General features: G+C 43.6%; 1 protein-coding gene across 1 annotated transcript; it reads right to left on the bottom strand.

The window, feature by feature from the left end:
- Positions 1-18,671: 18,671 nt before the first annotated feature.
- LOC123346188 (olfactory receptor 8S1-like) lies at positions 18,672-19,603 on the bottom strand. The gene is given in 2 exon segments (XM_044983443.1): positions 18,672-18,697; positions 18,700-19,603. Coding segments are annotated over 2 exon segments (930 nt in total).
- Positions 19,604-26,716: the final 7,113 nt, after the last annotated feature.

Below are 26,716 nucleotides of genomic sequence, written 5' to 3'. Positions count from 1 at the left end.
TCATCCTATTGCGACAATAGAGAGCTAGTTTAGGAAAGAAGAATAAGGCTACATCTAAACTATGAGCTAGGGAAGTGATTCCCAGATCACATACACTACTTGCAATACCTTGAGTGTGGCTAGCACAAGTCTGAAAATAGTATAGCCATGGCAGAAGGGGAAACTGTGCTGAATACAGTACATAGCCCCAGAGTTCAGGTGGGTTTGTATTCTGCATGGCTACCGCAGGTACACTGCTATTTATGCTCACAAAGCTAGCACACGAGCACGTCCGTGCAAGCTGGTGAATCACAGCCCTAGCTTGCTGAGTAGATGTAGACTAAAAGTGTTTGGCTAATTAACTGAGCAAAATGCTGGCTGAGAGGGATTATGATCACTCTCTATAAACACATCGAGGAGGTAAACACGAGGAAGGGAGCAGAGCTATTGATGCTAAAGGAGAATGTTGACACAAGAAGTAATGGGGATAAATTGTCCATGAGTAAATTTAGCTTGGAAATGAGAAGAAAATTTGTCCCCATCGGAGGAGGGACGATACAGAGCAGCCTCCCAATAGGAGCCATTGGGGACAAACAACCTAACTGGTGTTAACACTGAGCTGTGTCAGTTTAGAATGGGGATTATATGACTGGGTTGCCAGTGGGAGCAGGGGATTGGACTCAGTGACCCAGGTCCCTTCTAGTCATATCTTCTTAGCAGGGGCAGCTCTAGGTATTTTGCCGCCCCGAGCACGGTAGGCGGGCTCTCTTCGGTGGCTTGCCTGCAGGAGGTCCCCGGTCCCGCGGATTCAGCAGCCCGCCTGCGGGAGGTCCGAGGAAGCCGCGGGACCAGCGGACCCTCCGCAGGCATGCCGCCGAAGGCAACCTGCCTGCCGCCCTTGCGACAACCGGCAGAGTGCCCCCAGGCACAGATTGATTCATGGCCCCTGATACCTGCTGCACTTGTGTCTCTGTGTAATTATGGGACAGGAGCATCCCTCTGTTACTGCTATGGTTTATCGTTTCCCTCTCTACCTTCATATCTGCGCTGTGCAGGTCAGTGGCAATCAGGAGACCTGGGTTATGTTCTCGTCTTTGCCACTGACCTTCTGGGTGACCTTGGGCAAGTCGCTTCCCCTTTCCGTCCCTCTGTTTCCTCTCCCCCACTTTCACTGCCTTGTCTACTAGGACTATGATCTTGGTTAGGGAGGGGCTGTGTTTTATTATGTGTATGTTCTGTGCACCTGTTTACAGCTTTGGTGTTAAGGTGGCAGCAGTGTGGGACAGAGGATATGGGGCTAGAGCAGGAGGTCTTGATGCTCTCCCCTTCATTTCCTCTGTGTCCTTGGGCAGGGTTGAGATAGACAGGCTTCAGGTGGCTGGTGCAAAGCTGACTCTGAGTTTACAGTTTACAGGTGCTAGAGTGTACAAAACACAATCTGCAGGCTTTGCTGCTATGTTATTTTTTTTACCTTTCCATAACTATTCCTTTGAAACAGAAATAAACACAGTTGCAATAGAAGAAACCGGTTTGAAATGGCTGTATTATTAAATATAAGAATAATGCTTCCCAACTTTGTTTAAAGCTCAATTTCCAATTAGGGGCGGTCGGAGATTTTCTGCCTATTTTTGTTTACAAAATGGGATTTAAATCTAAACAAAAATGTCCAAGGAAAGTTTCTGTTATACTTGAAACAATACTTTTTTTAAACTGAAAACCTCAATTTTCTTTTGTTGGCAACGTAACATTTTCACTTAACACTAGTATTTTGCTAAAAACATACATGGTTGGTTGCCAAATCCCGAATCTTTTTCTGATTTTGGGTATCTGATGCAAAGGCAAAGGCAAAGGCAAAGATTTACACTGGTTTTTTTTCTGATTGGCTCTAGCTCTCTGACTTAATTGATAGCTAAAGCCTTAAAGGGTTCAAATAATAATTTATGTTTAGGGTCGTACATTTGTTCTGTATATTAAACCACAACTGTATTTAATTGAAATAGTGTATTAACTGTGCTGCCCACTGTGGATTTTTTCCCCAACTTGAGATGTGTTTGATCTTCCAGCGCCAGGATTCTTTGATCATAATTTCTCTATCTCCATTTCCCTACCGCTGTAGTATCTAGACGCCAAGGACACAGCTCCATAAGAGCCCTTTCAGCCATCACTCTGAGAACAAATTGACAGAACTAGGTGAAAACCTGATGGTGTCTGTAGATGAGCTGACTTTGAGCTTCCGTGCCACTAGAGGGCTGCTGCTGTAGAAGGCTGTCTAGCCATCTCTGAGGGCTTGCAGGGACTCACTCCACGAGGCCTAAACAGCTCAGAAGCAGAGGCCCAGAGGCAAAACATCATGAATTAATGGATTTTCAAGCCAAAAGAGCCCAGTATGATTCTCCAGTCTGATATCTGCATAGCACAGGCCCTAGGATCTCCCGCAGGGTACCCTGACTAAAGCCCAGCTTCTGTTATTTCTGTGGGCCAGGATTACAAAGGGATTTAGGCACCTAAAGATGGAGACAGGTACCCAGCAGGATTTATCAAAACTCCTAAGTGATGCAGCGGCATCGATTTACCGGGTCTGGTGAAGATACACTATGTCAATGAGAGAGCACTTTTCCATCGATGTCAGTGATCCACCTCAACGAGATGTGGAAGCTATGTTGACGAGAGAGCATCTCCCTTCGATATAGCATAGTGTGGACTCCGTGGTTAGTAGATCTATGCTACATTTACTTCAGATACATTGTTTACGTAATATAAGTAGTGTATCTCAGATTGACTAAGCACAGTAGACCATCCCTAAAACAAATCAGATTGTAATTTCACATTTATGCTCTTAAATAAAAATAGCCCAAAATATGCAACTGAAATAGTAAACTTATGGTTCTGGTGTCTGTGGAATTTTTTTCAGCTTGTGATGCAGTCGATTCTCAAGCATCAGAATAGTTTGGACACTATCTATCTGTCTATCTGTCTATCTATCTATCTATCTGTCTATCTGTCTATCCAGCAGCCCTTTGCTGTCCCCTTGCTGTAAGTCCTGAGTTGCTGGCTCTCTCTGAAGTTCCTAGCAGATCAGGATCTACTCCACAGATGGGCACTCCCTACTCCCCTCCCTGGGTAGGCTCGGCTGAGAGGCGATGGACTAAATGGGATCAGGGACTGAAAGCCCCTCCCAGCTCTAGAGATGATCCCAGCTTGTGCAGGCTTCAGACATGGTCACAGCCCAGGATGTCCCTGCTCTGGGCTAAATAGCTGAATCCAGGCTCCAGGTCTGTGAGCTCAGCTTTGATCTCCTCACAGGAATAAATCATCCTGACAACCTGCCCTATCTAATCCTAACCCCACAGAGGTGAAACAGCATCCACCCTGCATCTCGCATGATCACAGCAACCCTGGAAGAACCCGTCACTAAAAACAAGGCAGGGCAGAGTCTGAAATGGTATCCCAAGGTGTTTGCAGAAATAAAATATACAGCACAGACATGTGACTTGCAACAATTAAATAACCCAGTGGCAGCAGAGCCTCAGTTGGCGTAGAATAGCCTGTTCCTTCATTAACCCCACATAATTACCTCTGGGCCAACAGAGAGATTTTTTTTTCTCTTGCATTGCACCAGCATCTCCTGGGATGCTGCAACCAGAGGTACCTGCTGCTCAGGCTGACCTGGTTACCTGAAGCTGATCACTAGGAGGTACCCAGAGGCAAAGACTAAAAACTAAGGGCCAGGTACAAAGCCAGTGGAAATTGATACAGTTCCATTGACTTCAGAGTAGTTGGGACTATTTATTCCAACTGGGAATCTGGTCCTGTGATTTGAATGGAGGTATGCTTGTTTACACCAGCTGGGGATCTGGCCCACTACATAGTTTCAAAACCATATTCTTTGCATGTGAAGTTGATCTAAAGCTGATTCCAAAGTTCTAACCTGTCTGCGCTTTCTTAGCTCTTTGCCCATTGGGTTTAATTACTAGTGAAACTTTTAATGGCAATGGACAGATTCATTTCTACTCAGGGTAGAACTTTGGAGGAATTCAGCGTTGCTAAGATTTTCTGTATCTGATCTTCAACTTCTGTTGGGATGAATGGCCCAGAATCTTTCTTTCTTTCTTTCTTTCTTTCTTTCTCAACATTTACATTGTTTTTCCTCTTACTGCAGACAGCACTAAACTAAAAGGCTCATTGGGCTGCAGATGCAACGCTGCATGACATTTTAAACACCTGTAATTCGTATTAGTTGCCCAGCATGTGTAAATTGGCTGTAGCTCCTTTGGAGTCTGCGTCCATGATGCCTACTCTGCAGAGTGTTAATCACCTACTTCACGTTAATTATCCATTTCATTTTAAGTGGTCTCCTACAACACGTGTGATCTCCTTAGTGTAACAATCTGTCCCATCTTCTATTTAGCTTGGACACTCTGGTTCTCTTCTCAAGACCTGAGGAAGAGCTCTGAGAAGTGTGAAAGCTTGCGGCTTCCACCAGCAGAAGTTGCTCCAATAAAAGATGTTACCTCACCTACCTTGCAGAAAGACTGCAAACAACTAGTGAGGCCACTGGACAACCCAGATGCAAAAGGAGCACTCAGAGATCATAAGGCCATTGCAGAGAAACTAAATGAATTCTTTGCATCGATCTTCACTGTTGAGGATGTGAGGGAGATTCCCAAACCTGAGCCTTTTTGGTTAACAGATTTCAGGAACTGTCCCAAACTGAGGTGTCATTAGAGGAGGTTTTAGAACAAATTGATAAACTAAACAGTAATAAGTCTCCAGGACCTGATGGTATTCACCCAAGAGTTCTGAAGTAACTCAAATGTGAAATTGCAGGACTACTAACTGTCATCTGTAACCTATCATTTAAATCAGCTTCTGTACCAAATGACTGGAGGGTAGCTAATGTGACACCAATTTTGAAAAAAGGCTGCAGAGGTCACCGTGGCAACTACAGGTGAGTAAACCTCACTTCATTACCAGGCAAACGGGTTAAAACTATTGTAAATAACAAAATTTTCAGACACATAGATGAACATATTTTTTGGGAAATAATCAACATGGTTTTTGTAAAGAGAAATCATGCCTCATCAGTCTACTAGAATTCTTTGAGTGGGTCAACAAGTATGAGGACAAACAAGATCCAGTGGATATAGTGTATTTAGATTTTCAGAAAGCCTTTGACAAGATCCCTCACCAAAGACTTTTAAGCAAAGTAATCGGTTATGGGATAAGAGGGAAGGTCCTCTCATGGATTGGTAACTGGTTTAATGATAAGAACCAAAAGAAAGGAGAAAATGGTCAGTTTTCAGAACGAAGGGAGGAAAATAGTGGTGTCCCCCAAAGATCTGTACTGAGACCAGTCCTTTTGAATATATTCATAAATGGGGTAAACAGTAAGGTGGCAAAATTTGCAGATGATACAAAACTACTCAAGATAGTTGTGGAAGTAGGGAAAGAATTAACAAGGATTTGAAGGGGATCTTAATGCATGTCAGTCAGTTAGCAAAAGTCAGGCTAGTAGTTAGCAAGAGTTAGGCCACACTGTAACCCTAATGACGTGAGACTTGTAGAAGTGAGGATGGTGTGAGGCAAGAGGGAAAGAAACTGTGTGAGAAGTTATTAGGACCTTGCAACTGATAACCAAATATGTAGATTGGCGTCTCCTAGAAGTGAGAAAAATAAGATAGCAGGATGGCTTATGTGTAAACAAAATGCAGTTGTTGCTCATTATTGTCTGTATTATTGCTTGTTATTGTCTGTAACAAAGGTATAAAGGCTTGCTGTAATTGTTTACCTGTTGAGAGACCTGTCCGGGACTGGGGCGACCCTGTGTCCTAGGGCACTCCCTCCCTCTATTGTAATTACTGGAGAAATAATAAAGTATTTGATATTGCTGCACCCAAGAAAAAGTGAGAACTGAGTTTTTCTCCGACAATTTGGGGGCTCGTCCAGGGTGGCAACACCCATGGACCCACAGATGGCTACTACGGATCATTCCCCTTCAAACCCCATGGCGCCACATGAGAGGTATGAGACCTTTTGAAATCTCTATTGGGATATCGGAGGAGGACTGTCCATGGGGACGTCTGTCTCTGTTGGGCTCACGCCATCTGAACTTATTGACTGTGCAGCAAGATCAAATGCAGAGTGGTATTGGGGAAAGTCCCCAACAAGGTTAGTTTATAGCAGTACTGGGGAACTGCTGGGTTGGCCAACAAAGTTAATGCATAGGTAAATGCATTAGGTATGCACCGGTGCTGAGGGGTTTTTACCGCCTCAAGAGGGGTTGTCATACTGCCTCATGGTATTGGGTCCGGACGTAAGGTAAAGATGCATCGGGGTAATAGGAAATAAAGGCCTTGGTGTGTGTGTGTGTGTACACCAGTGTGAGTGACTGTTACTGGAAGACGCCCATAGTACCCTGTGAAGTGAAAGCTCGTGACCAGGACTACTCTAACACAAACCCGGTAACTAGTGGATCTTTAGGAGATCCGACCCACGGTGGGCTGACTCGGCCTGGCATCGTCCAGTGAGGAAGCTACCTGGGTCTAGGAGCGTGTGAACCCATCTTCCCTCCTCTTTCCTTTCTGTGTGGGCTACTGACAGTCTGATCATCTAATTGGACGCAATCAGAGTAAGCAGCGCCGTCTCCCAGAGACTAGCCAATGCTCTTTGCTGAAGGGAAGTGTAGGAGAGTCGTGGTCATCCTCGTTAGTCTCTCCTGTGTGAGTACCCTGTAGGGAGAGATCCTTAGTTTATGGGCCGCTAGCACGGACAGGGCACCCCCCCCCCCCGTGTGTGTATGTGGAAAATGGGTGAGGGACAGTCTAAACATTGAACCTCACCCCCAAGGGTACCCCAGCATATTACATGTATGTACATTATGGTCCTAAAACCTGCAGGTATTTAGAGAATTGGAATCTTTACACGCGTGAAAATCTAAACAATGCCCATTAGAAGGTACCTTCAATCTAGATAAGATCATACATCTCAGAGGAGCTTTTAATCACCAAAGAAGAGCCTCTGACACAGTGTGAGCAATTTGTCTATTGAGGAAAGGAATGGGTTAATTTGAAATTCAGCTTGGCCCAGAGATAAAGAGAAAGTTGCTCTGCGTTCAAGGTCAAGAATCAATGCAGACTATGCTAAGTACAAAGAAAAAACTGCTTTCGGCCCCAGCTGGCTGTGGAAAAAATATAGACAGATGCAAACCAAAGGCAATACAAGTTACAGAACTGAGATTACATTTGCAAAGCTTAACTGTCCAGTGAGATCCAACAGTGTGCCTTTGCGACCCCGGAGCCGGTGTGGCTTGGTGACACTGGAGAAGCCACAGGCAGCTGACCTGGACTGGAATCTCTGAAAGAGACACCGCAGGAGATTCCAGGGTGTAAAAGAACAGCCCTCCCAAGAGCGGAAGCATGTTGGAATTTCTGGACAAGCTGTATACAGGATAATCTCCCGTCCACCTATTCCCCTTCTCTGAATGTTATACATAGACGTGGCCAGTCTAGACATGTGTGAGTATTAAAGTGGCTTAGGGCTTGGGGCATTCATGTTTTTCCTGAGTGATGTGGGAGCGTTCCCAACACTCTCAATTGTTGTTTTATTATTTTTAATGAAGCTTTAAAATTCGGTTATATGGTGTGTTTTGTTTATCTTCCCCCAATGTCCTGCAGTGTCAGCCTGATCACCTGACATGAGGGATAGATTGGTAACAGAAATTTGTCACATTTTGGTGAGCAATTGAGAATGGGGGAGCCCTGCAGAATTTACACCATCTATTTGGTTTACCCTTGTTATTGTATGTTTGCTTTGTTTGGTACTGTTGGTGTTATATGTTGAGGATTGCATGATTAAAGGTGTGCCCACTCTCAGCCGCAGTAGGTCTGAGAACTGGAAAAGGGTTTAGAATTCCTCTCTCCACCCTGGTTGACCGGGAAGGGTGGCAGGTGGATCTACCCCCAGTCGTAGCAGGACTGGGAAATAGAGTAGTTGGAGAAAAGGGAAGAGATGTGTACTTGATAACTAGAATTGAGCAATTAAGATCATAGATCATGAACCAGGCAGCAACTCAAACCTGCGCCCAGGGCAAGTTGCAGGCCTTGAGACAGGACTTCCAGTTAGAAAAGGAAGCCCTGGCTAAGCAAGTACCGGTCCTTCAGGGATTTGTTAAAATTTAACCATTTGTGCTCAGCATATGCCGTAACAGCAGTGTGTTTGCTACAAGAGGAAATTGAATAGTTAAACGCCAATGGGCCATGCGTTTTTGCCCAGGTGGCAAGCCTCACGAGGGAGGACTCGGGTAGCCTTGTGAGTAAGAATGTTTAAGAGAAGAGACCAGGAAGGGTGGGGGCTAGTTGAGAAGCCCACCCTCCTAGCTAAACTGGTATTGGAACAAGCCGGTGCCCATGGAAGGGACGGTTCAGCGAGAAAAGCAGGATCGGGCCCAAGCGGGCAGGCAACAGACAGAGAGATTGGAAAACAGGTTGGAAAATTTTTAGGGTGTAGTGGAAGGAAGAAGTAAGTAAGTATAAGCATGGGGATTTCAAACACCTAGGACAATACTTGGAATGGTGATTTGAGTTGATAAAAGTGGCTGTTGGGAGACAAGCAAGTGATTTAAGGAAGAAGTGAGAAGTTAACTCTGTATTGCTGGAGGGAACAGCAGTTGAACTTTGTAAAAACGCTAAAGAGGAAAGTTCTTGGTGTCTTTGAAATGTTTGTAAATAAATCCAGGCAAAGAAATTATTAGATTGCAATTATTTGGCTATGAATAATTTAGTCGAATTAGCTAAAGAAATGTATACAGTGCTACGTAATTGAAATCCTATTAGGCTCTAAGGGGCACTATAAGAAGTCCTTTTCTTTCAGTGTTTGAAAACTGGTAAAGTTAATTATGTCCCTTTTAAGGTAAGAATCTTTAAGCTGTGAATAGCTTTGGATCCAGAAGCAAGCCAGAAAGCAACTGTATTAATGCAAATTATCTAAGTGATAAGGTAGAAGCCACTGAAACATGGGCTGCCTATGAAACAAATACAAGAAAACATGGGGTAATTCCTCTGTTTTGCCTGAAATCAACAAGGGTATTTGTATATTTTAAGCAATGATTGACTGCCCAGAAGGGTAGACATCTGTTTTTGTCTTTCAGATAATCAAAGAAAACTGCTGCACCCAAAGAAAAAGCAAGAACTGTGTTTTTCTCTGACATACTTAAGTCCCAGCAGACTGCGAAGAGCTACAAAAGGATCTCACAAAACTGGATGACTGGGCAACAAAATGAAATGAATTTAATGTCAATAAATGCAAAGTAATGCACCTTGGAAAACATATAATATACAATGATGGGGTGTCAATTAGCTGTTACAGCGTAAGAAAGAAATTTTGGAGCCATTGTGGATAGTTTTCTGAAATCTTCCACTCAATGTGCAGTAGCAGTCAAAACAGTGAACAGAATCTTGGGAATCATTAAATAGGAGATAGATAATAAGACAGAAAATATCATATTGCCTCTATATAAATTCATGGTACACCCACACCTTGAATACTGTTTGCAAATGTGGTCACCCCATCTCAAAAAAGATATATTGGAATAGTAACAGTTTCAGAAAAAGGCAACAAAAATTATTAGGGATTCTGTATGAGGGGAGATTAATAAGACTGGGACTTTTCAGCTTGGAAAAGAGGTGACTAATTGGGGATATGATAGAGGTCTAGAAAATCATGAGTGGTGTAGAGAAAGTACATAAGTGTTATTTACTCCTTCTCATAATACAAGAACAAAGGGCCACCAAATGAAATTAATCAGTAGCTGGTTTAAAAAAAACAAACACAAGAAAGTATTTTTTCACGCAACAAACTGTCAACCTCTGGAACACCTTGCCAGAGGGTGTTGTGAAGACCAGTACTATAAGGGGGTTCAAAAGGGAGCTAGATAGATTCATGGAAGATAGATCGATCAATGGCTATTAGCCAGGGTGGGTAGGAATGGTATCCCTCGCCTCTGTGCTTGCCCGAAGCTGAGATTGGGTGACAGGCCATGGCTCACTTGATCACCTGTCTGTTCATTCCCATTGGCCGCTGTGAGAGGACAGGATACTGGGCTTGATGGACCTTTGGTCTGTCCCAGTATGGCCGTTCTTATGTTCTTAATATATCCCTTTGTTCATACTCTACACACTATTGTGATAATGTCCGTACAAGCTGAAGGACATAAATTCACACCGTGTAGAGGCCAAGCATAGGAGTTTATTACACACATCACTGGCGGACTGTCACCTGGCCTATTAGGCTCAGAGACACTGTCAATCAATTGATTACAATAGAATATATAGATTTTCCATGGGCTGGGGAAAGTGACAGGGTAGGCAGTTCCACACCCCGGGATAGGTTTTGCAGCAAGACAAGATAGCACATTAACCAATGGTTAAAAGGTTACATAATGTCTCCGCCCATGGTCTTAAGTTAGCAAGTTAACATTTAATTAATACTTTGATGAAATGTTATTAGTATAAAATATATATGTTGAATTCTGATTTGGGGTCCATAAAAATGGAGCAATTCCTTTGATTGTCCAACAGGTACATTCCTAGGGGTTAAAGCAAAGAAACAGTGAAAGTATATGGCAATAAAGATTGTCCCCTTTATGTCTTAAGGCAGGCATTGGTCCCTGGGAAGGGAGGTGGAAGGCTGCCATGTCTTATACTGACGTGCCAACTTTTCATAAACTCAAGGTTGGATCTGTGGGAAGAACATTCCCTACAGAAGAGACTGACACAATAGGAACAGGGATCCTTTGTTTAATTTGCAACTCTGAATAAGACACAATTATTTAGTTCTTAGCTCCAACACCTGGCAATTTGCTGACCAGGCCTATTTCAGATAAACAAGATTATGTGTTTACCCCAGTTTTCTCTTAGCTAATCACTATTTGCTAGGCCTCTGGTCTCTTGACCAAACTCTGGACTTTGGGTCTGAGAAAGAGCTCGCACAATTCATATACCAGGTTGTTATATAAAATGCACATGGATTTTAACCCTTCAGTCCCTCCTCTTGACCCTAGGGCTCCCTAACCCGCCAGGTTAAATATACCAATTTTAATGTACCCAGCCTACTGCTGAGTTGCCGATAAAGCACCAGTACCATCAAGCATGTCAGGATAGACACTCCCCACATAATTTGACAAAATAGCACCCAGATCTATCCCTAGGGGACCTTGTCACCTGAGATGGCATTGCCCATAATCATCGCTTTAACCTCCACTGCCTGGTTCCTTGCCTTCGAGTACTTCACATCGGGCCTGTCCATGGTTTCCCCTATCTGAGTGTACCTCAGACGGCCTTCCCCAATATGCCTCTGGCCCTCGGCCACCAACTCCTTGATCTTCGCCTGCAGGCCCTGTAGACCCTCCTCTAGATACTTACTGCCGTAGTGCCATTCTGGATCCCATATTAGGTCACCCATCATTGGCGGAGTACAGTGGAGTCGCGTCCCGTCAACAGTCAGGGTTGACCTTCAGGGAACCGTCATGCACATGGATGGATGTCTCGAGAGGCAGGGCTTTCCATTTATCTCAATGGAGTGGTTCAGGGCAGTCACACACCAGTAGGTACCGTTCATCTGGACCAGCTCCGTGTGCACCAGTTTCTCAGTAATGGCCACTTTGAACCTAGACAGATTTGTTAGAAAATTATATGGGCAAGTACACAGAATTTCCTGCACCAATCCTTCCTGCAAGGGTATTTAGTAATCTCCTCTTCTGTCTAGTTAAGCGCTCGCCAATTTGGTTTGTTAAGCTAGTGATGTTTCTACTCATTGGAGGCCTGATCTTTGCACATTTTCTGTTCACTTCCTTTAAAGGAATATGCACCTCTACCCTGTAGTGAGGACCAGTAGTACTGGTCCTATCATTATCAATCCTGGTTTTGGAACAGGGATTTGTTCAGGGCATGACACACAGTCGGGTGGTTCCACTCTGTGCCTGATAACCCGGTTAATTGTTACCAGTCGTGGACATTCTAATTTGGGCCATCGTTTAACAAATGTATGCCATGCCTTTGGGGTTACCTCCATCCATGCTTTAAGTGGTAAGCCCCATCCTGATTCAGCAGGCCCAACCTTAACTGGTACTATGTCAGTATAACTGGCACATAATTTTTCATGAGTGTTTGGTTTCTTTTTCACAAAATCCCACACAAATTCCAGTATCAAGGTCTGTGTGTTTCCTCTCAAGCCATCATGGCAATATGCCATGTAACTGTGTTCAAATGAGTGATAGCTCAAGACTTTGTAGTTCCCGTCACACATGGCACACTACTTGTGTCCTTCCTCATGCACCACAGGGACAGCAGGAGCCACAGCAGAAGCCTCCCCATGGTCGTTCTGGTTGTCCTGGTCACCCTTCAGTCCTTTCTCTTTTACCTTTTGTTGTTTACCTGTGGAGACATCTGTGGAAACTTTCTTAGTATTGACAGATGCTGATTGAAACAATTTTAACTGATTTTGGTGACACCAAAATGTTCCCAATTTTCCCCCAATTTTTGCACATGTATTAGTAGTTAGAAGGACCCTCATACTTTTTTTTTTATTATTTATAAGACATTTGTGTACCTCTCCATCTGTGTTCAGACATTTGGCTACATTTATTTTCTTATTTTTTACTATGGAGAAGTTAGGGTTTTGCAAGCACAATGTTGATTTTCACTGACTTCTGCGGGCATCTCTTACAGATCTTAGTCACCTGGTGTTGAGGGGATTAATAAGTGTATGGGGTGTATGGAGCACTAATTTCCCTGTGAGAGTGTATGATTCACACGCTTTCACAGATCATGTAGCACAATCTAGAGCTGCTACGCACACCGGTAATCCCTGGAATACAGGGGGTTTTATAGTATATAGGTATATGGTACCAGACGCTGTCTGTCTCCCTGAAGCTGGGTTAGAACAGCTGAGTACTGGGTCCCGCTGTGTCTGCAGTAAAGGTGGAACGGCTTTCCCATATCCGGTAAGCCCAGGCTGGGGGCAGAGGCTAAAGCCTGTTTTATTTTTATAAATGCCATTTTTTGCTTTGTGCCCCATATTACTAACTTATTTGCAGGCTTTCCCCCTCTATTGAGGGTTGAATTGGTTCCACCATTTCTGAGTACTCCGCTATATATGTTCTACAGAAATTAAGGAGTTCCAGGACCTTCTCGACTTCCTTAACTGTCTGTGGTTTTTTTAACCCTCTAATTGCCTGCTTTCTGTCTACTGTGAGTGCTTTTTTTTCCTTGGAAATGTTATACTCTAGGTATAAAACTTGCTGCTGTTGCAATTGAGCTTTCTTAGGGCTTAATTTAAATCCTGCCTTACAAAGATACATGAACAGTCTGTTTAGGGTTTTTAGATGGTCCTTTTCATTTGAACTGGCAATTAGCAAATTATTTGCATACTGCAGTATCACAGTATCCCCTTCCAAAGGTACTCGTGCTATTACTTCTACCATAGCCCTGTGGAATATGGAGGGAGAATTATGGAACCCCTGAGGTACTCAGGTTCAAGTGTACTGCTGGTCTCCTACTGTAAATGCAAATTTCTCCTGACTCTCTTTTGCAAGGGGAATTCTCCAAAATCCATTAGCTACATCCAGGATGGAAAATACCGAGTGTCCTGGTGTGAGCAAATTCAGAATAGTGGCAGGGCTTGCCACAATAGGATATGCCTTTGGAGTCACCCAGTTAAGGTGGGTGTAGTCTATAGTTAATTTTTAGGTCCTGTCTGGCTTCCTGACGGGCTAAATTGGGGAGTTAGTTGTGGAGGTGGTTTTTTTTAATTATCCCTCTAGATTTCAAATTAGTGACTATATCTTTAACTGCCTTCAAGGCTTCTGGTTTAATTGGGTACTGCCTGTGGGCTTTGTGAGTTGGTCCTTCTACAGATATAGGCTTCATGTTTACTAGCCCACAAATTTTTTTATCTGTTGCTCACACTTCAGGTTGAAGGGAACACAGGGTTTTTACTGGTCTTCCCCCCTCACCCCCACTCTGATATTATTACCCTATTACTGGCAGTCATGGCTATATTTTGAGATGATCTTTCCTGTTTGGACCCTTTGGCCCATTCAATGCAGCTTGCTCTGGGGTTGATTACTTCCCCGAGCTCCTTTTACAATTACTGCATATTTTGATTTTATTTTTATTTTTACAGTCAAGTGCCAGATGTCCAGGCTTATTGCAAGTGAAGCAGGTAGTGGTTCTGACTGCATGAACTGCTACAATTTCCTTGGAGGGTGTGGTTGCTGCTACCTTCCTATGGATGCCATGTATTTCAATCAGGCCATCCAGCTTGTCCCAGAACTTAGTATTCTTGTTATTATGCTTGAGTTCGGGTAAATCAGACAGTAGTGCCTGTTTTTCCTGGGGGTGAAGGGATGGTAAATTTCAGTTGTTTCTGTTTTAAGTCCCCTTACTGGTTCACCCTCCGCATTAACATTTCTGAACCTTCTTAGCTGTGTTTTGATTGAAGCGATATGCTGTACTTGCTTCCCTGGGGCAATTAATTCTTGTGGTGCTTCTTTATTATTTCTGTGGGTGCTCAAATTTGGCCTGTTATGCGAAGAAATGTATGCAAGGGGTTCTGATTCCTCCCCTTTGTTTTGTGCTGCTGAGTTTTCCCACAGATAGTTAATTGGTGGAGCAGTTGGCTGGCAAATGCCAGGAGTGTGCTCTCCTCCTCCCAGTCTGGAGGTGTGTCCCAGGCATGGTGATTCTTTTGCTTTGGGATTTTTTCCAGTTTCCAGACAGTTACATATTTTAGAGCACAGGCTCTTATCTTTCAGAGCTTGGTTTTGAGATCTTAAAGTTGCAATTTTTTCTTATTTATGTTAAGAATATCCAGTATAACTATTACTGCTTTGTCTGTTTTGTCACTTTTCTGATGATTCCACCAAGTAACCAGATCTGTCTCTGGTCCGGCTGCAGAGTAGTTTGCTTTTTTAGCTGTTGCCTGCCGAGTTTTAACAAGTTTATATTCCAAGTACTTTCGAGGCCTGATTATTGCCTCTCCTTTTGATGCCATGGGTTTTTAGTCACCCTGGTTGCTGACCTTGAGGAGAAATTATGTCTTCCCCCCCAAATACCTGTCAGCCTTTTATGAGGAGTTACTTTTCCCACTTTTTTATGCTATGGTCTCAACTCTACACAGATTTAAGTTTTATGAGGACATCTCCCCCCTCTTTTTTTTTTACCGTGCGGTCTTAAGTTACACACATATGCCGGCCTTATTGGTTGGAGACTTTGTGCTATTCGAAAGCATGTACGTCACATGCCTGGGTGGGGGGCACTCCCCTAGGACTTGCAATGTTACGTGCAATGAGGAAATGGACCACCAGTTTGCACTGCCTACCGCTTGCGTACCCAGCCAATCCTGGGCTTAACTCATGGCCAATCGCTTGCTAGTGGTTTATCCAAGTCCACATTACAATCAACTGGAGACCCTCGGCTGTGATGGCTGTTAAGAGCTGCCTGGAGAGAGCTGCAGAGAGGAAGCCATTTGCAGTACACCCACAACAAGAAGTTTGTTCACTCCTACAAAGGTGCATATTCAGGAGCGCCACCTACTGACGCCTCAGTCATTAACTATTGACGTAGATACAGACATCTCTCATTTATAGAACACTCTTGTAATGCAGCACAGTGTCCCCTGCTGAGGTGGGGGTGGTGGGGTCCGCCCATAACCAGTGGATGCAACACTCCATTAAGATGAATGGTGCAGTTCTCTCCGCTAAGAGCTACTATCTCGGGCTCTCTGCGGATTCAGGCAGATGTTGCTGCGTCGATTACACTCAAGGCAGATGTCCCCTCTGAGCATGATTGTCTCTGGCTCTGTGCAGACTCAGTCAAGCGTTGTGGTATTGGTAATTCTCAGGGCAACTCCTGTCTCTCAGAGTTATTGTCTCAGGCTGTCTGCAGGCTCAGGCAGAGAGGACAAATGTGTCTTCCCATAGAGCTGAGGGAGCTGGTGAATGGATAATGTGTATATTTAGGCCTGAATGCTCAGGCCAGGATGGAGAGGCAGAGCAGAGGAAGAAAGAGAGCAGCTAGTTCTCATGAACTGAGGGCTGATGGCCAAGGGAGGGCACAAACTAAGGACCATGTTTTCAAAACAGTTCAGCACAGTAGGTGATGAGCTGTGTCAAAAATCTGTCTCTAAGTGCCACTTAAGAGTTGCTGGCTGATGAACGTTTTTGAAAAAGTGGCTCTTTTCATTGCCTAAATGGGAGGGGAGCTTTTTGGGAAAATCTGTCCTCAGTTGTGGGTGCCAGGTTGTTGGAAATCTGGCCCTTAGGGTGGGATTTTCAAAAGCACCTAAGTGATTTAGCAGCATAACTCTCATTGCTAGAGTCACTGGGACTTGGGCTCTTAAATAGCTTAGTGGCTTTTGGAAAATCGCACTCTTGTATGTATCCAGCTCAGTGCTGAAACGTCCCAGCCTCAGAGCTATATTGTGGAATACAATGGAGTGCAGAGCACTGTCTTTGGGTTGCAGCCCTCATGTGCTATCTGAGCTCCTCCCAAACATTAATGGATTTTACCCACACAACGGCCCTGTGACAGGGCTATAACAACACTTCATTTCTGTTTGACATTTTAAAACAAAAACTTTCCTTTCATTTTGAGAGGTCAATTTGAAATCAAAGCTCTCCACCCCCATAGAAAAATATTTTTCGTTAAAATACAGATTCTCCGACAGAAATTGTCTGTTGTTATGTAACCACACTTTCAGATTGGAAAAAGATGTTATGTGGAAAAAAATCACCAGAACTAACAAACATGGAAGTATTCATGGTTCCTGTCCTAAAGAAATTAGAGTCCAATGGAGTGATGCGTAGTAGGCAGGATACTCTGCAAAACCAGGAGGTGAAAGTAATTAGGTCATGCTATTTTTCATTCACTGATCTGATTGCAAAGGATTTGAATTTTTATGAGAAAGAGGGACATGTCATGAAAATATTCCCATTTTTCAACCAGCTCTATTCGTTTTATGTGAAGCATGTGAAAAGAAATCATCCCAGTGAAAATGGGTGAAGAGGGTGGTGTCTTTGTTAACTGGGGCCGGCAGTGCATTTTGTCAATACTAGGCTGGTATGGGCAGAGATATGGGACTCCCAGTGGACACATGGACGGTATTGTGGTTAAAAGCATTGGACAGGGACAGAAGAGATCAGGCTTCACTGTCTTCCTCTCCACAGACTTTCTGGCTCACCTTTGGCACATTGCTGGGGCTAAGTTTTCCCTATCAAATAGGAGTTGGGTACCTAACTCCCTAAGCTCTTTTAAGAATCTCAGCCTATTGGTTGACTCTTCATTTAGCCCAGCCCATATCTTTTTAAGTCAAACTTTCACAAGAGATGGATTCTGAGTCATATCATATCTTTATTTGCTTAGGCAAGATCCTGAGCTGGCATACCTCAGTGTTGCCCTGTTTATTTCAGTGGAGTTATGCTGCTTTCTGCCAGCTGGAGATCTGCCTCTAAGGGTGAATTTCAGCTGTGTGCAGAGCTCCAGCACCATTTCCTACTGTGTTTAGTGCTTAAGTTAAATTTAAGGTCTTTCCAGCTCAACAGTGAGTGAAATTTGAGGAGAACAAAATCACTTTAGAATATGAACACTACAAGCCAGAGTTCCACTTGATGTAAATCCATCTAGCTTCATTGCCTGAATGGGTCTCAGTCAATTTATACCAAGGGCTAGATTCCCAAAGGGATGTAGGTATTGTGATGCTGAGCATTAAATCAGCTAATTTTGTGTGCCTAGAAAATCACTGAGATGCACAAAACCTGAGTTCAGTGCCCGGACTCCCTGCACAATGAATGGGGAGAGGTAAGTACCTAAGAATGGGATTTTAAAAAACCAGCTTGAGAAGTGGTTCCCTAGCCAATGAGAGATGGTGAGGAGAGAGGTGTATTGAAAACCCTGCTGCTGTCATAGAGTTCAGTTCCTGTATCCTCTGGGGGGAGGCACCTCCTGCTTGGGATTCTCAGCTGGGAACCCTCTAACCCGATCTAAGGTGTTGTTACAAGAAGCAGGGGGTGGGAGAGAACAAGAAAGAATTAGGAGGAGGAGACCGTTCATAATTTTTATCCCAGTGGTTAGGGTAGTCGCCTGGGATATGCCCCTTCCCATGTGGGTGACCTCCCCACTGGGATATAGGATACCTGATGTGGATCTCTCTCAATCTCTCCTGTTCAAGCCTAAATCCCTTTATGAATATAGACCTAGCTAGGGATTACACCCATTGGCTCCAGTGATTAGTATTATTAGAAAACCCTAGAGATTTTAACAGCGATCAATCCAATAAGATGCTACAGATATTAAATAAGGGTTTTTAAGAAAATATCCTAGAAGAACTACAGAGTGTAATAGACAAAGATCTTCTATGTACAGATTTGGCCAGATCCTCAGCTGGTGTCAATCAGTCATACCTCTATTGTGGTCAGTGTCCCAGATTAAAGAGAGATTGGGATGGGAAGAAGAAAGAAAGAGCGAGAAGGCGTGAATGACTGTATAGTCTGGTGTTTATAGCATTCACCCTGGATGAAGGAGACCCAACTGAGGATTTGGTCCAAAGTGTCAGTGAGATATCAGAGCAGAAAAACGTCCAGAAAAATGGTTATCCATCATTCCATGCGTTCTTATTTATAAAAAATAAAAACATCATCGCTACTTGAGAAACTTGAATTTCCCCACATTTTTCCTAGAGCCCTTTTCACCTCCTTGTTTTTCAGGCTGTAGATGATGGGGTTTAACATGGGGGTCAAGACGCTGTACTGGATGGAAAATATTTCATCCAGAACCACAGAGGAGACTGAGCTGGGTTTTATGTACTGGAAAAGAGCTGTCAGATACAACAAGCTGACCACAATCAGGTGGGAGCTGCAGGTGGAGAAAGCTTTATGCCTGCCCTCCGCAGAGCGTATCCTTAAGATGGTGGATATGATGTGAATGTAGGAGATCAGTGTGAGGAGGAAGGAGCTCAACCCAAGTATCACAGTAGAAGTGAGAAGCAGCACTTGATTGATAAGAATCTCAGTGCAGGACAGTTGTAATAGTAGAGGGAGCTCACAGCTGAAATGGCTGATTTGATTTGGCCCACAGAAATGCAACTTGAGGGCAAAAACTGTGTTAATTGTGGCACCTAAGAAGGCCATGGTCCATGCACCAATCACCAGCTGAACACAGATCGCTTTGCTCATTGTCTGAACATAATGCAATGGGTCACAGATGGCAGCGTAGCGGTCATACGCCATGGCTGAGAGAATGAAAATTTCTGTACCAGCTGAGAGGAAAAAGAAGAACATCTGGGCAATGCATCCATCAACAGAAATAGTTTTTTGCTTTGCTCGGAAGTTCATCAGCATATTAGGCACCGTGACTGAGGAATAGCAGATATCAACAAAGGATAAATGGAAGAGGAAGAAGTGCATGGGGGTGTGTAGGTGAGGATCAGCCCTTATGACCAGCATGATCATTACATTCCCCATTAGGGTGACTAGGTAAATAACTAAAAACAGCAGGAAGAGGAAAATCTGCATCTGTGGGTCACTGGAAAGTCCCAGGAGGATAAATTCACTCACTGTGGTTTGATTTTCCATTAATATTTTTTCAGGAAAACTGTGACCTGCAAGAATGAAAGGAACACATATCATAAAGGTAAATTGAAGTGGCCTGTGGTGAATATCCGATTAGTAGGATGAATGTAAAGAGGGCCCTACTCCAAATGCATGTTTTCAATGGACAACATAGACTAGAGTCACAATGGATTTAGGCCCCTAACTGCCACTTTAGGTGACTAAATCCCAGAATCAGGCCCCACTGGGATTCACAAAAACCCTGCTCAGCAGGGAGAATGGAACAGTGTGATATGGGGCTCCCTCAGTCTCTCCTTTTGAAGCTGTTCCCCTGGGGTTAAATAATTAAAGAGGCACTGTAGCAGGGGGACTGGATTCTGGGTCTCCGGTATTGGGGGAAAGTGCTTTTGCTATCAGGCTATAAAGTCATTCTCTCTCTCTCTGGCCTGCTAGCTCTGTAATCTGCCCCCCTAACTGCAGTGGATCTACAGCTGATTTACACCATCTGGGGACCTGGACCTTTGACTCCAGCATAGCTATGGCCAATTTGCACAATCTGGGGATCTGACCAATTCTATAAAAACAATCTCTTTGTCTGTTAGATTTTGTAGGGGTTGTTTAGAGGATTTTGTTGAAAATCCTATTGAAGATCTGTTTTGTTTTATTTGATTTATCCCTATTAAAATGTGTAGGATTTCAATAATAATATTAATTAATAACAATAATTAATTAATAATAAACCCAAGGCCTAGACATACTGGTTTGGCACCCAGCTGGTATAGCCTGCCAAACGAAGCCAATATGAAGAATACAGGCAAATCAATCATTTTTATGAACAGCATAAAGAGGGACATCATCAGAACTTAGCTCGTCCACATGCTTGTTACCCAGCAGGGTTTGTTGTGTGGTGGTGGGTTACCCCAAGTCAATGTCATACAATGGCCAAAACAACCTAAGAAATAGGAGATCATTGTCAACAAAAGTGAAATGGCCTAGTAGTGTAAAGCAAGAAGGGATCCGATGGCTCATAGATTTATAGACTCTAAGGCCAGAAGGGATACATGTGATCCTCTAGTCGGACCTCCTGGATAACACAGGCCATAGAACATCCACAAAATTGTTCCTAGAGCAGATATTTTAATTTTTTTTATTATTATTATTTTTTTAAAGAAAGACGATCGTGATGGATTTTTGCAAAACTGAAAGAGAGAAGCTGGAGAAAATGAATGTTCCAACCTGGAATGAGAGAAACAATAACAATACAGAAAAAAGAAATGACCAAACATAGATTCAGCAGACAGCGGAGAGCTTTTTCCAAATAGGAGAATCTACACAAATGGAGACTGAAAGCCTGAAAAAGGAGATTAGTGGTGTGTAACATTTGGTAGAAGCAATGATACAGGACAAATAGCAGCCACAAATGAAAGAAATATTGAAGACAAATATGAGTGAAACAGCACCTGAAGAAAGTACAGGAAATATAAATGATTTGTTGATTGAGATCATACAGAATGTAAGAGACATGGAGCACTGAGCAACGCTACCAAGGATGAAATCTGTAGACCAGCAAAGACTGGTTGATATCATGCATGTATTGAATGAAGCGCTCAAGGAAGGAGTAAGGCCAACAAGTACTAGCCAACTGAATTCTATCATTTATGCTACAGCTGCCAATAGCAGCTCTTCCTTTTAACATCAAGCATCTGAGGATATGAACCACCAGAAAACTTCCTATATTCAAGAAGCTCCATGGAAATGAAGGATAAACCAGAAAAAATAAGTATTCGTGTTGATTTTTGAAGGGAAAAGACAAGCGAATAGCCCTGGAGGTGAAATATCAGCTGAATGAAAGGGATGTGAGAGTTGTGAGGGAACAATGTAAACAGAAGCTGATTGCTCAGAGTCATCGGCTTGAAGATATTCAGAACAAATTTGTCAGTAGCAAGAGAACATACTCTTCATGAGAGACTCTAGGAGATTCTTTGATCTGATGAAAGTTAAAAAGCAGATCAGGAAAAAATAGAGAGTCAATGAATAATGTGAAGGAGTTTCAGAGCTATTGGAATGATATCAGGTCTGAGGATGTACAGCATAATCAGACAGCAGACTGGATAAAAATGTGAGAGAAAAACTTTGAAAGCACACAATAGAGGAATACATAGGTATAGCAAAGGAAGAAATAGATGAAGTACAGAGAGGAATGAAAACTTGGAAAGCACCCAGACTAGATTCTGTCTGAAAGGTCTAAGAACACTTGAACACCTTAGTAAAAGTTTGAAGAACAGATGTCCAGGATAGATTGTGACAGGGAGAACCAAGCTCTTGGTGATGCACAGAGCATTGAATATCAATCAAGACTTGGACAGGATTCACATCTGATGATGTGATGGAGGAAATGGTCTGCTATCTGTGGAGCAAGCAATTGACAATGAAGAATATAACATCAAATTATATGCAGAGTCAACCAGTTTAAAGATCATCTGGTCGCGATAACAAGCGATGACTGAGCTGCATCGCAGCCCAAGAAAGCATGAAAGAAAGGAGAAAGCTAATTGCCAAAGAAAGGTTTGAAAGATTTACAAAGAAATGAATGGACAGCCAGTGGTAGAGAGGGATCAAACCCGTTAGTGAGAGAAGATTAACAAACTCGCGGCTTGAAAAAAAATACCTCAAAAGAGAGACAGAGAACATGATTAGGAGAGCACATGCGTATGGCTTAATGATGCACAAAGCAAAATTGAATGACAAAACTGCAGAATGTGTTCCAAAATTAAGAGACAGAGGAGACTGTGCTGAGCACTTGCAGGAGCCTGGCTGGGAGAGAAGATATGAAAGGATACAATGCGGTTGCCAAGTGTCTCCCTTGGAGCCTCGGTAGCATGTATGGATTTAAACAAATCATGCGCTATTACAACCACCGAATTGAAAATGCTCTAGAGAATGAAGAGATCTGGCAATTGTCACAGACCGAACAGTGCAAGCAAAGAGGCTGGACATAGTTGTGGAAAAGAAGACAAAGAAGCCCATGCTGACTCATATTGCCAGACCAGCAGACAGACACATAAAAAAGAAACAAGGAGAGAACATGTCAAAGTATCAAGAACTTTGCCATGAAGAGGAAATATTTTGGAAAAGTAGAACAAAAATGTTCCCAGTGATTATTGGAGCACTTGAAGTGACCCCTCAGGGTTTGAATGAGCAGCACAAGAACATGTTAGGAATGCGAGACATCATGGTCAGTGACCTCCAGCAGACAGCAATCACCGGCATTGTGAGGATTTTAAGGAATGTCAAAGAGAACAAATGTATTTGAGCATCTAAAAAGCAGAAATTCTGCGGAGGGTTTAACAAAACTCCAGACTATCCAAACCTACAGAGTCAGTTTGGCATCAGGATTTATTGATGACTCCTGGGGATACATTTTAGACAGTAGCTTCCCCTTTTTAAGCTTAAAGATCTTGTATGTTTTGAAATCTATTTTATTTTTGAAAATCCCCATTATGTAATAGTGAAGGAGAATAATAAAAATCATAATAAGTGTGTGTGTCTAGCAAACATCCTCTGGGTACAGTGACCTAAATTGGAAAGTGGGGTCTGTTTGAAAATTAATGGGACTTTTGTAACTAAATCAGTTCAGCTCCTTTGAAAATCTCACCCAATGGGACTTTTGACTCAGTATCCTGCACGTCTGAATATCAGGTTGTTCATACAGAAGAGATTCTATCCTGTCCCCATGGAAGTGAGTGGCTATTTTGAACTTGATTTTTAGTGAAAATGGCAATGAAGCCAATCAAACAAATGCCTAAGCAGAGCGACGGACCTTGTGCTAAAACCTGAATGTCAACAGAGGCAGATTCTGTGCAAAGTGAATTCTAAAGCTAAACCCCTGCTCCAGAGAATGTCCTGCCCCTAACCTTGCCCCCTCCTAACAGTATTTCTCAATGACCAGTCTGTGGGCCTGCGCTGGTCCCTAAGATCCCCCTGACACAGTTTAGGAAGGTAGCAAGCTGGTCCCTCATATCAAACAGGTTGAGAAACACTACCTTCACACACACACACACACACACACACACACACACACACACACACACACACACACACACACACACACACACACACAAATGGATAATACTGCTACATGCACCAACCTATCCCAATTGTCTCAGTGCTGCCGAGAGAGAGATGGATGATTCAAATCAATGTGTTGCCAACCAGGGCCCCTGTGCGGCAACTGACTCCCTGTCCTGTGAACACATTGCTGCATCCAGGCAGAAGTCTCATAGACTCATAGAGTCAATGGGACTCTGCAGAGAGACTCACCCTGGATAAGGAGAGCAGAATCTTACCCTTTCAAATGGAAAGGGTAAAAAAAAAAGATTAAGAAGGAATAAGATGTGAATCAACTCACCTCCCTTTAAAAGTGGATTATAAATCTGGTGAGATCATTTTGACCTGTGATCTCCTCTTTCTGTTTTCTTAGTCTGTTTTCTACCTTCTTACTGATCTCTCTGTCTAATCTCTTTCTCTGTCTCTCTCTCTCTGCCTCTGCATACAGCATCCAAGGAGATCCAATATTCTTTACCCAGAGCAGCGAAACCCTTCAGGGTGTGTAAGTTTATCAGTGAGAGTGAAGCAAAGAGCCTTTCTTTGGCTGGCTCCAAGACAAAAAGCTGATTTCTTGAGAGCTGATTAAATGTTGTCCTGTTCCCCGGGGACAAGATCCCTGAAGTTCACTCACTGTAAAAAGCTCCTAGTAACATTGCACTGTGTCAGCCCTTAAGCAACACTCTGTAATGCATAAGAATGAGATCACTGAGGCTTGGAGTCTCAAAAGAGCCAGAGTGAATTGGGTATTCAAATCTCAGGGACAGTCAATACAAAGGCAGGTATTTAGGCTCAGATTTTCAAAGCAGCCTAAGGAGCTAGAAACCCAAATAGCAAATCATTTCATCTCCCTGACACTCCTTTGAAGAGCCTAACCATACTATCTAATAACCACTAGAGGGCAGCAGAGGAGACAGCATGGGAAATACCAGGCCATCCTTAGGCATCACTGATAGGTGGATACACAGGTTAAGGGATGTGAAAAGAGCAGATAGACTCTGTAAGATGTCAGGACAGAATTGGAGATGAGACAAAGGAGTAGCTACCCTGTATAGAGCTGGGAGACATTTTTCAGACAATAGCCGAAAATTGCAGCTTTGGTCAACCCCATACTATTTGTGAATTGGACAGAAATTCAACAAATGGTTTCACCCGGAGGTGAACAAAAGTGTAAATTCACAAAGCAGCTCAGGGAACCTTAGTGCCTCCCCAGTACCTTTAACTTAGCAGTGAGGGCATTCACCTGGAATGTGGGAGACCGTTGATTAGTTTCCCTCTCTGCCTGACGGGGAGCAGAGATGGGAAGTTAGGTCTCCCATCTCTAAGGAAAGTGATTTAATCTCTGGGTTTTAAGGTATTTTGAGCATAAGAATGGCCATACTGGGTCAGGCCAATGGTCCATCTAGCCCAGTATTCTGTCTCTGACTTTAGCCACTGCCACATGCTTCAGAAGAAATGAACAGAACAGGGACATTCTGAATGATCCACCCTCTGTCATCCAGTCCCAGCTTCTGGCAGTAAGAGGCTAGGAACACCCAGAGCATGGGGTTACATCCCTAACCATCTTGGCTAATAGCCATTGATGGTTGTATCCTCCATGAACCTATCTAGTTCTTTTTTGAGCCCACTTATATTTTGGCCTTCACTTTTGGAGCAGGCCTGTCTCCTTGTCTCCTGATGAAGCTCTTTCACATTGTATAAATCAGAGGCACATCGGCAGCTGGAGATACCTATGGCTATAATACTGCCATAGCCACATCTAGAATGAATTTACAGCTTGAATGGTCATAGAATCATAGAATCATAGAATATCAGGGTTGGAAGGGACCTCAGGAGGTCATTTAGTCTAACCCCCTGCTCAAAGCAGGACCAATCCCCAACTAAATCATCCCAGCCAGGGCTTTGTCAAGCCTGACCTTAAAAACCTCTAAGAAAGGAGATTCCACCACCTCCCTAGGTAACCCATTCCAGAGCTTCACCACCCTCCTAGTGAAAAAGTTTTTCCTAATATCCAACCTAAACCTCCCCCACTGCAACTTGAGGCTATTACTTCTTGTTCTGTCATCAGGTACCACTGAGAACAGTCTAGATCCATCTTCTTGGAACCCCCTTTCAGGTAGTGGAAAGCAGCTATTAAATCCCCCCTCAGTCTTCTCTTCTGCAGACTAAATAATCCCAGTTTCCTCAGCCTCTTCTCGTAAATCATGTGCTCCAGCCCCCTAATCATTTCTGTTGCCCTCCGCTGGACTCTTTCCAATTTTTCCACATCCTTCTTGTAGTGTGGGGCCCAAACCTGGACACAGTACTCCAGATGAGGCCTCACCAAAGTCGAATAGAGGAGAATTATCACGTCTCTTGATCTGCTGGCAATGCCCCTACTTATACAGCCCAAAATGCCACTAGCCTTCTTGGTAACAAGGGCACACTCATATCCAGCTTCTCGTCCACTGCAACCCCTAGGTCCTTTTCTGCAGAACTGCTTCCTAGTCATTCGGTCCCAAGTCTGTAACAATGAATGGGATTATTCCGTCCTAAGTGCAGGACTCTACACTTGTCCTTGTTGAGGACAAGAGTCAACAAGAGTCAGTATAGGGGGATTTTGATTTCTTAAATCCCTCAAAATTGCAATCCAAGGCAATGCCACTTCCCCCGGGGGTGGTAGGGGAACCCGGGCCTGCCCTCTACTCCAGGTTCCTGCTCAGGGACCCTCTCATCAGCAGCCAGGGGCTGCTCTGTCCCAAACCTTGCTGCCATTTCCCTGAGCCTTTTCCTACTTTGCCTCTTTCAGGCTTCCGCTCCATCACCCTTCTGGGTACACCCTTCCTTCGGAGCCAGGATCCCAGGGCTTCTCTTCTCCCCCTGGATTGCCTCCTTTCCCTCTCTAATGCCCAGAGAGTGATTGCCGGCTTCCTCCGCTTTCTGCTGCCTGCCTCCTGCCTTACACCAGTGTAGAAAGGCCCTCTGACACTTGACCAGCTTGTGCAAGGATCGGGCTATTTTGGGCATTGCTGTTAGTTTCCCCTTCTTGGTCAC

Source organism: Mauremys mutica, chromosome 12 (assembly GCF_020497125.1).
Source record: "Mauremys mutica isolate MM-2020 ecotype Southern chromosome 12, ASM2049712v1, whole genome shotgun sequence".
NCBI lineage: Eukaryota > Metazoa > Chordata > Testudines > Geoemydidae > Mauremys > Mauremys mutica.
The sequence above is the reverse complement of the archived record's forward strand: the minus strand, read 5'-3'. Positions and strand labels throughout refer to the sequence as shown.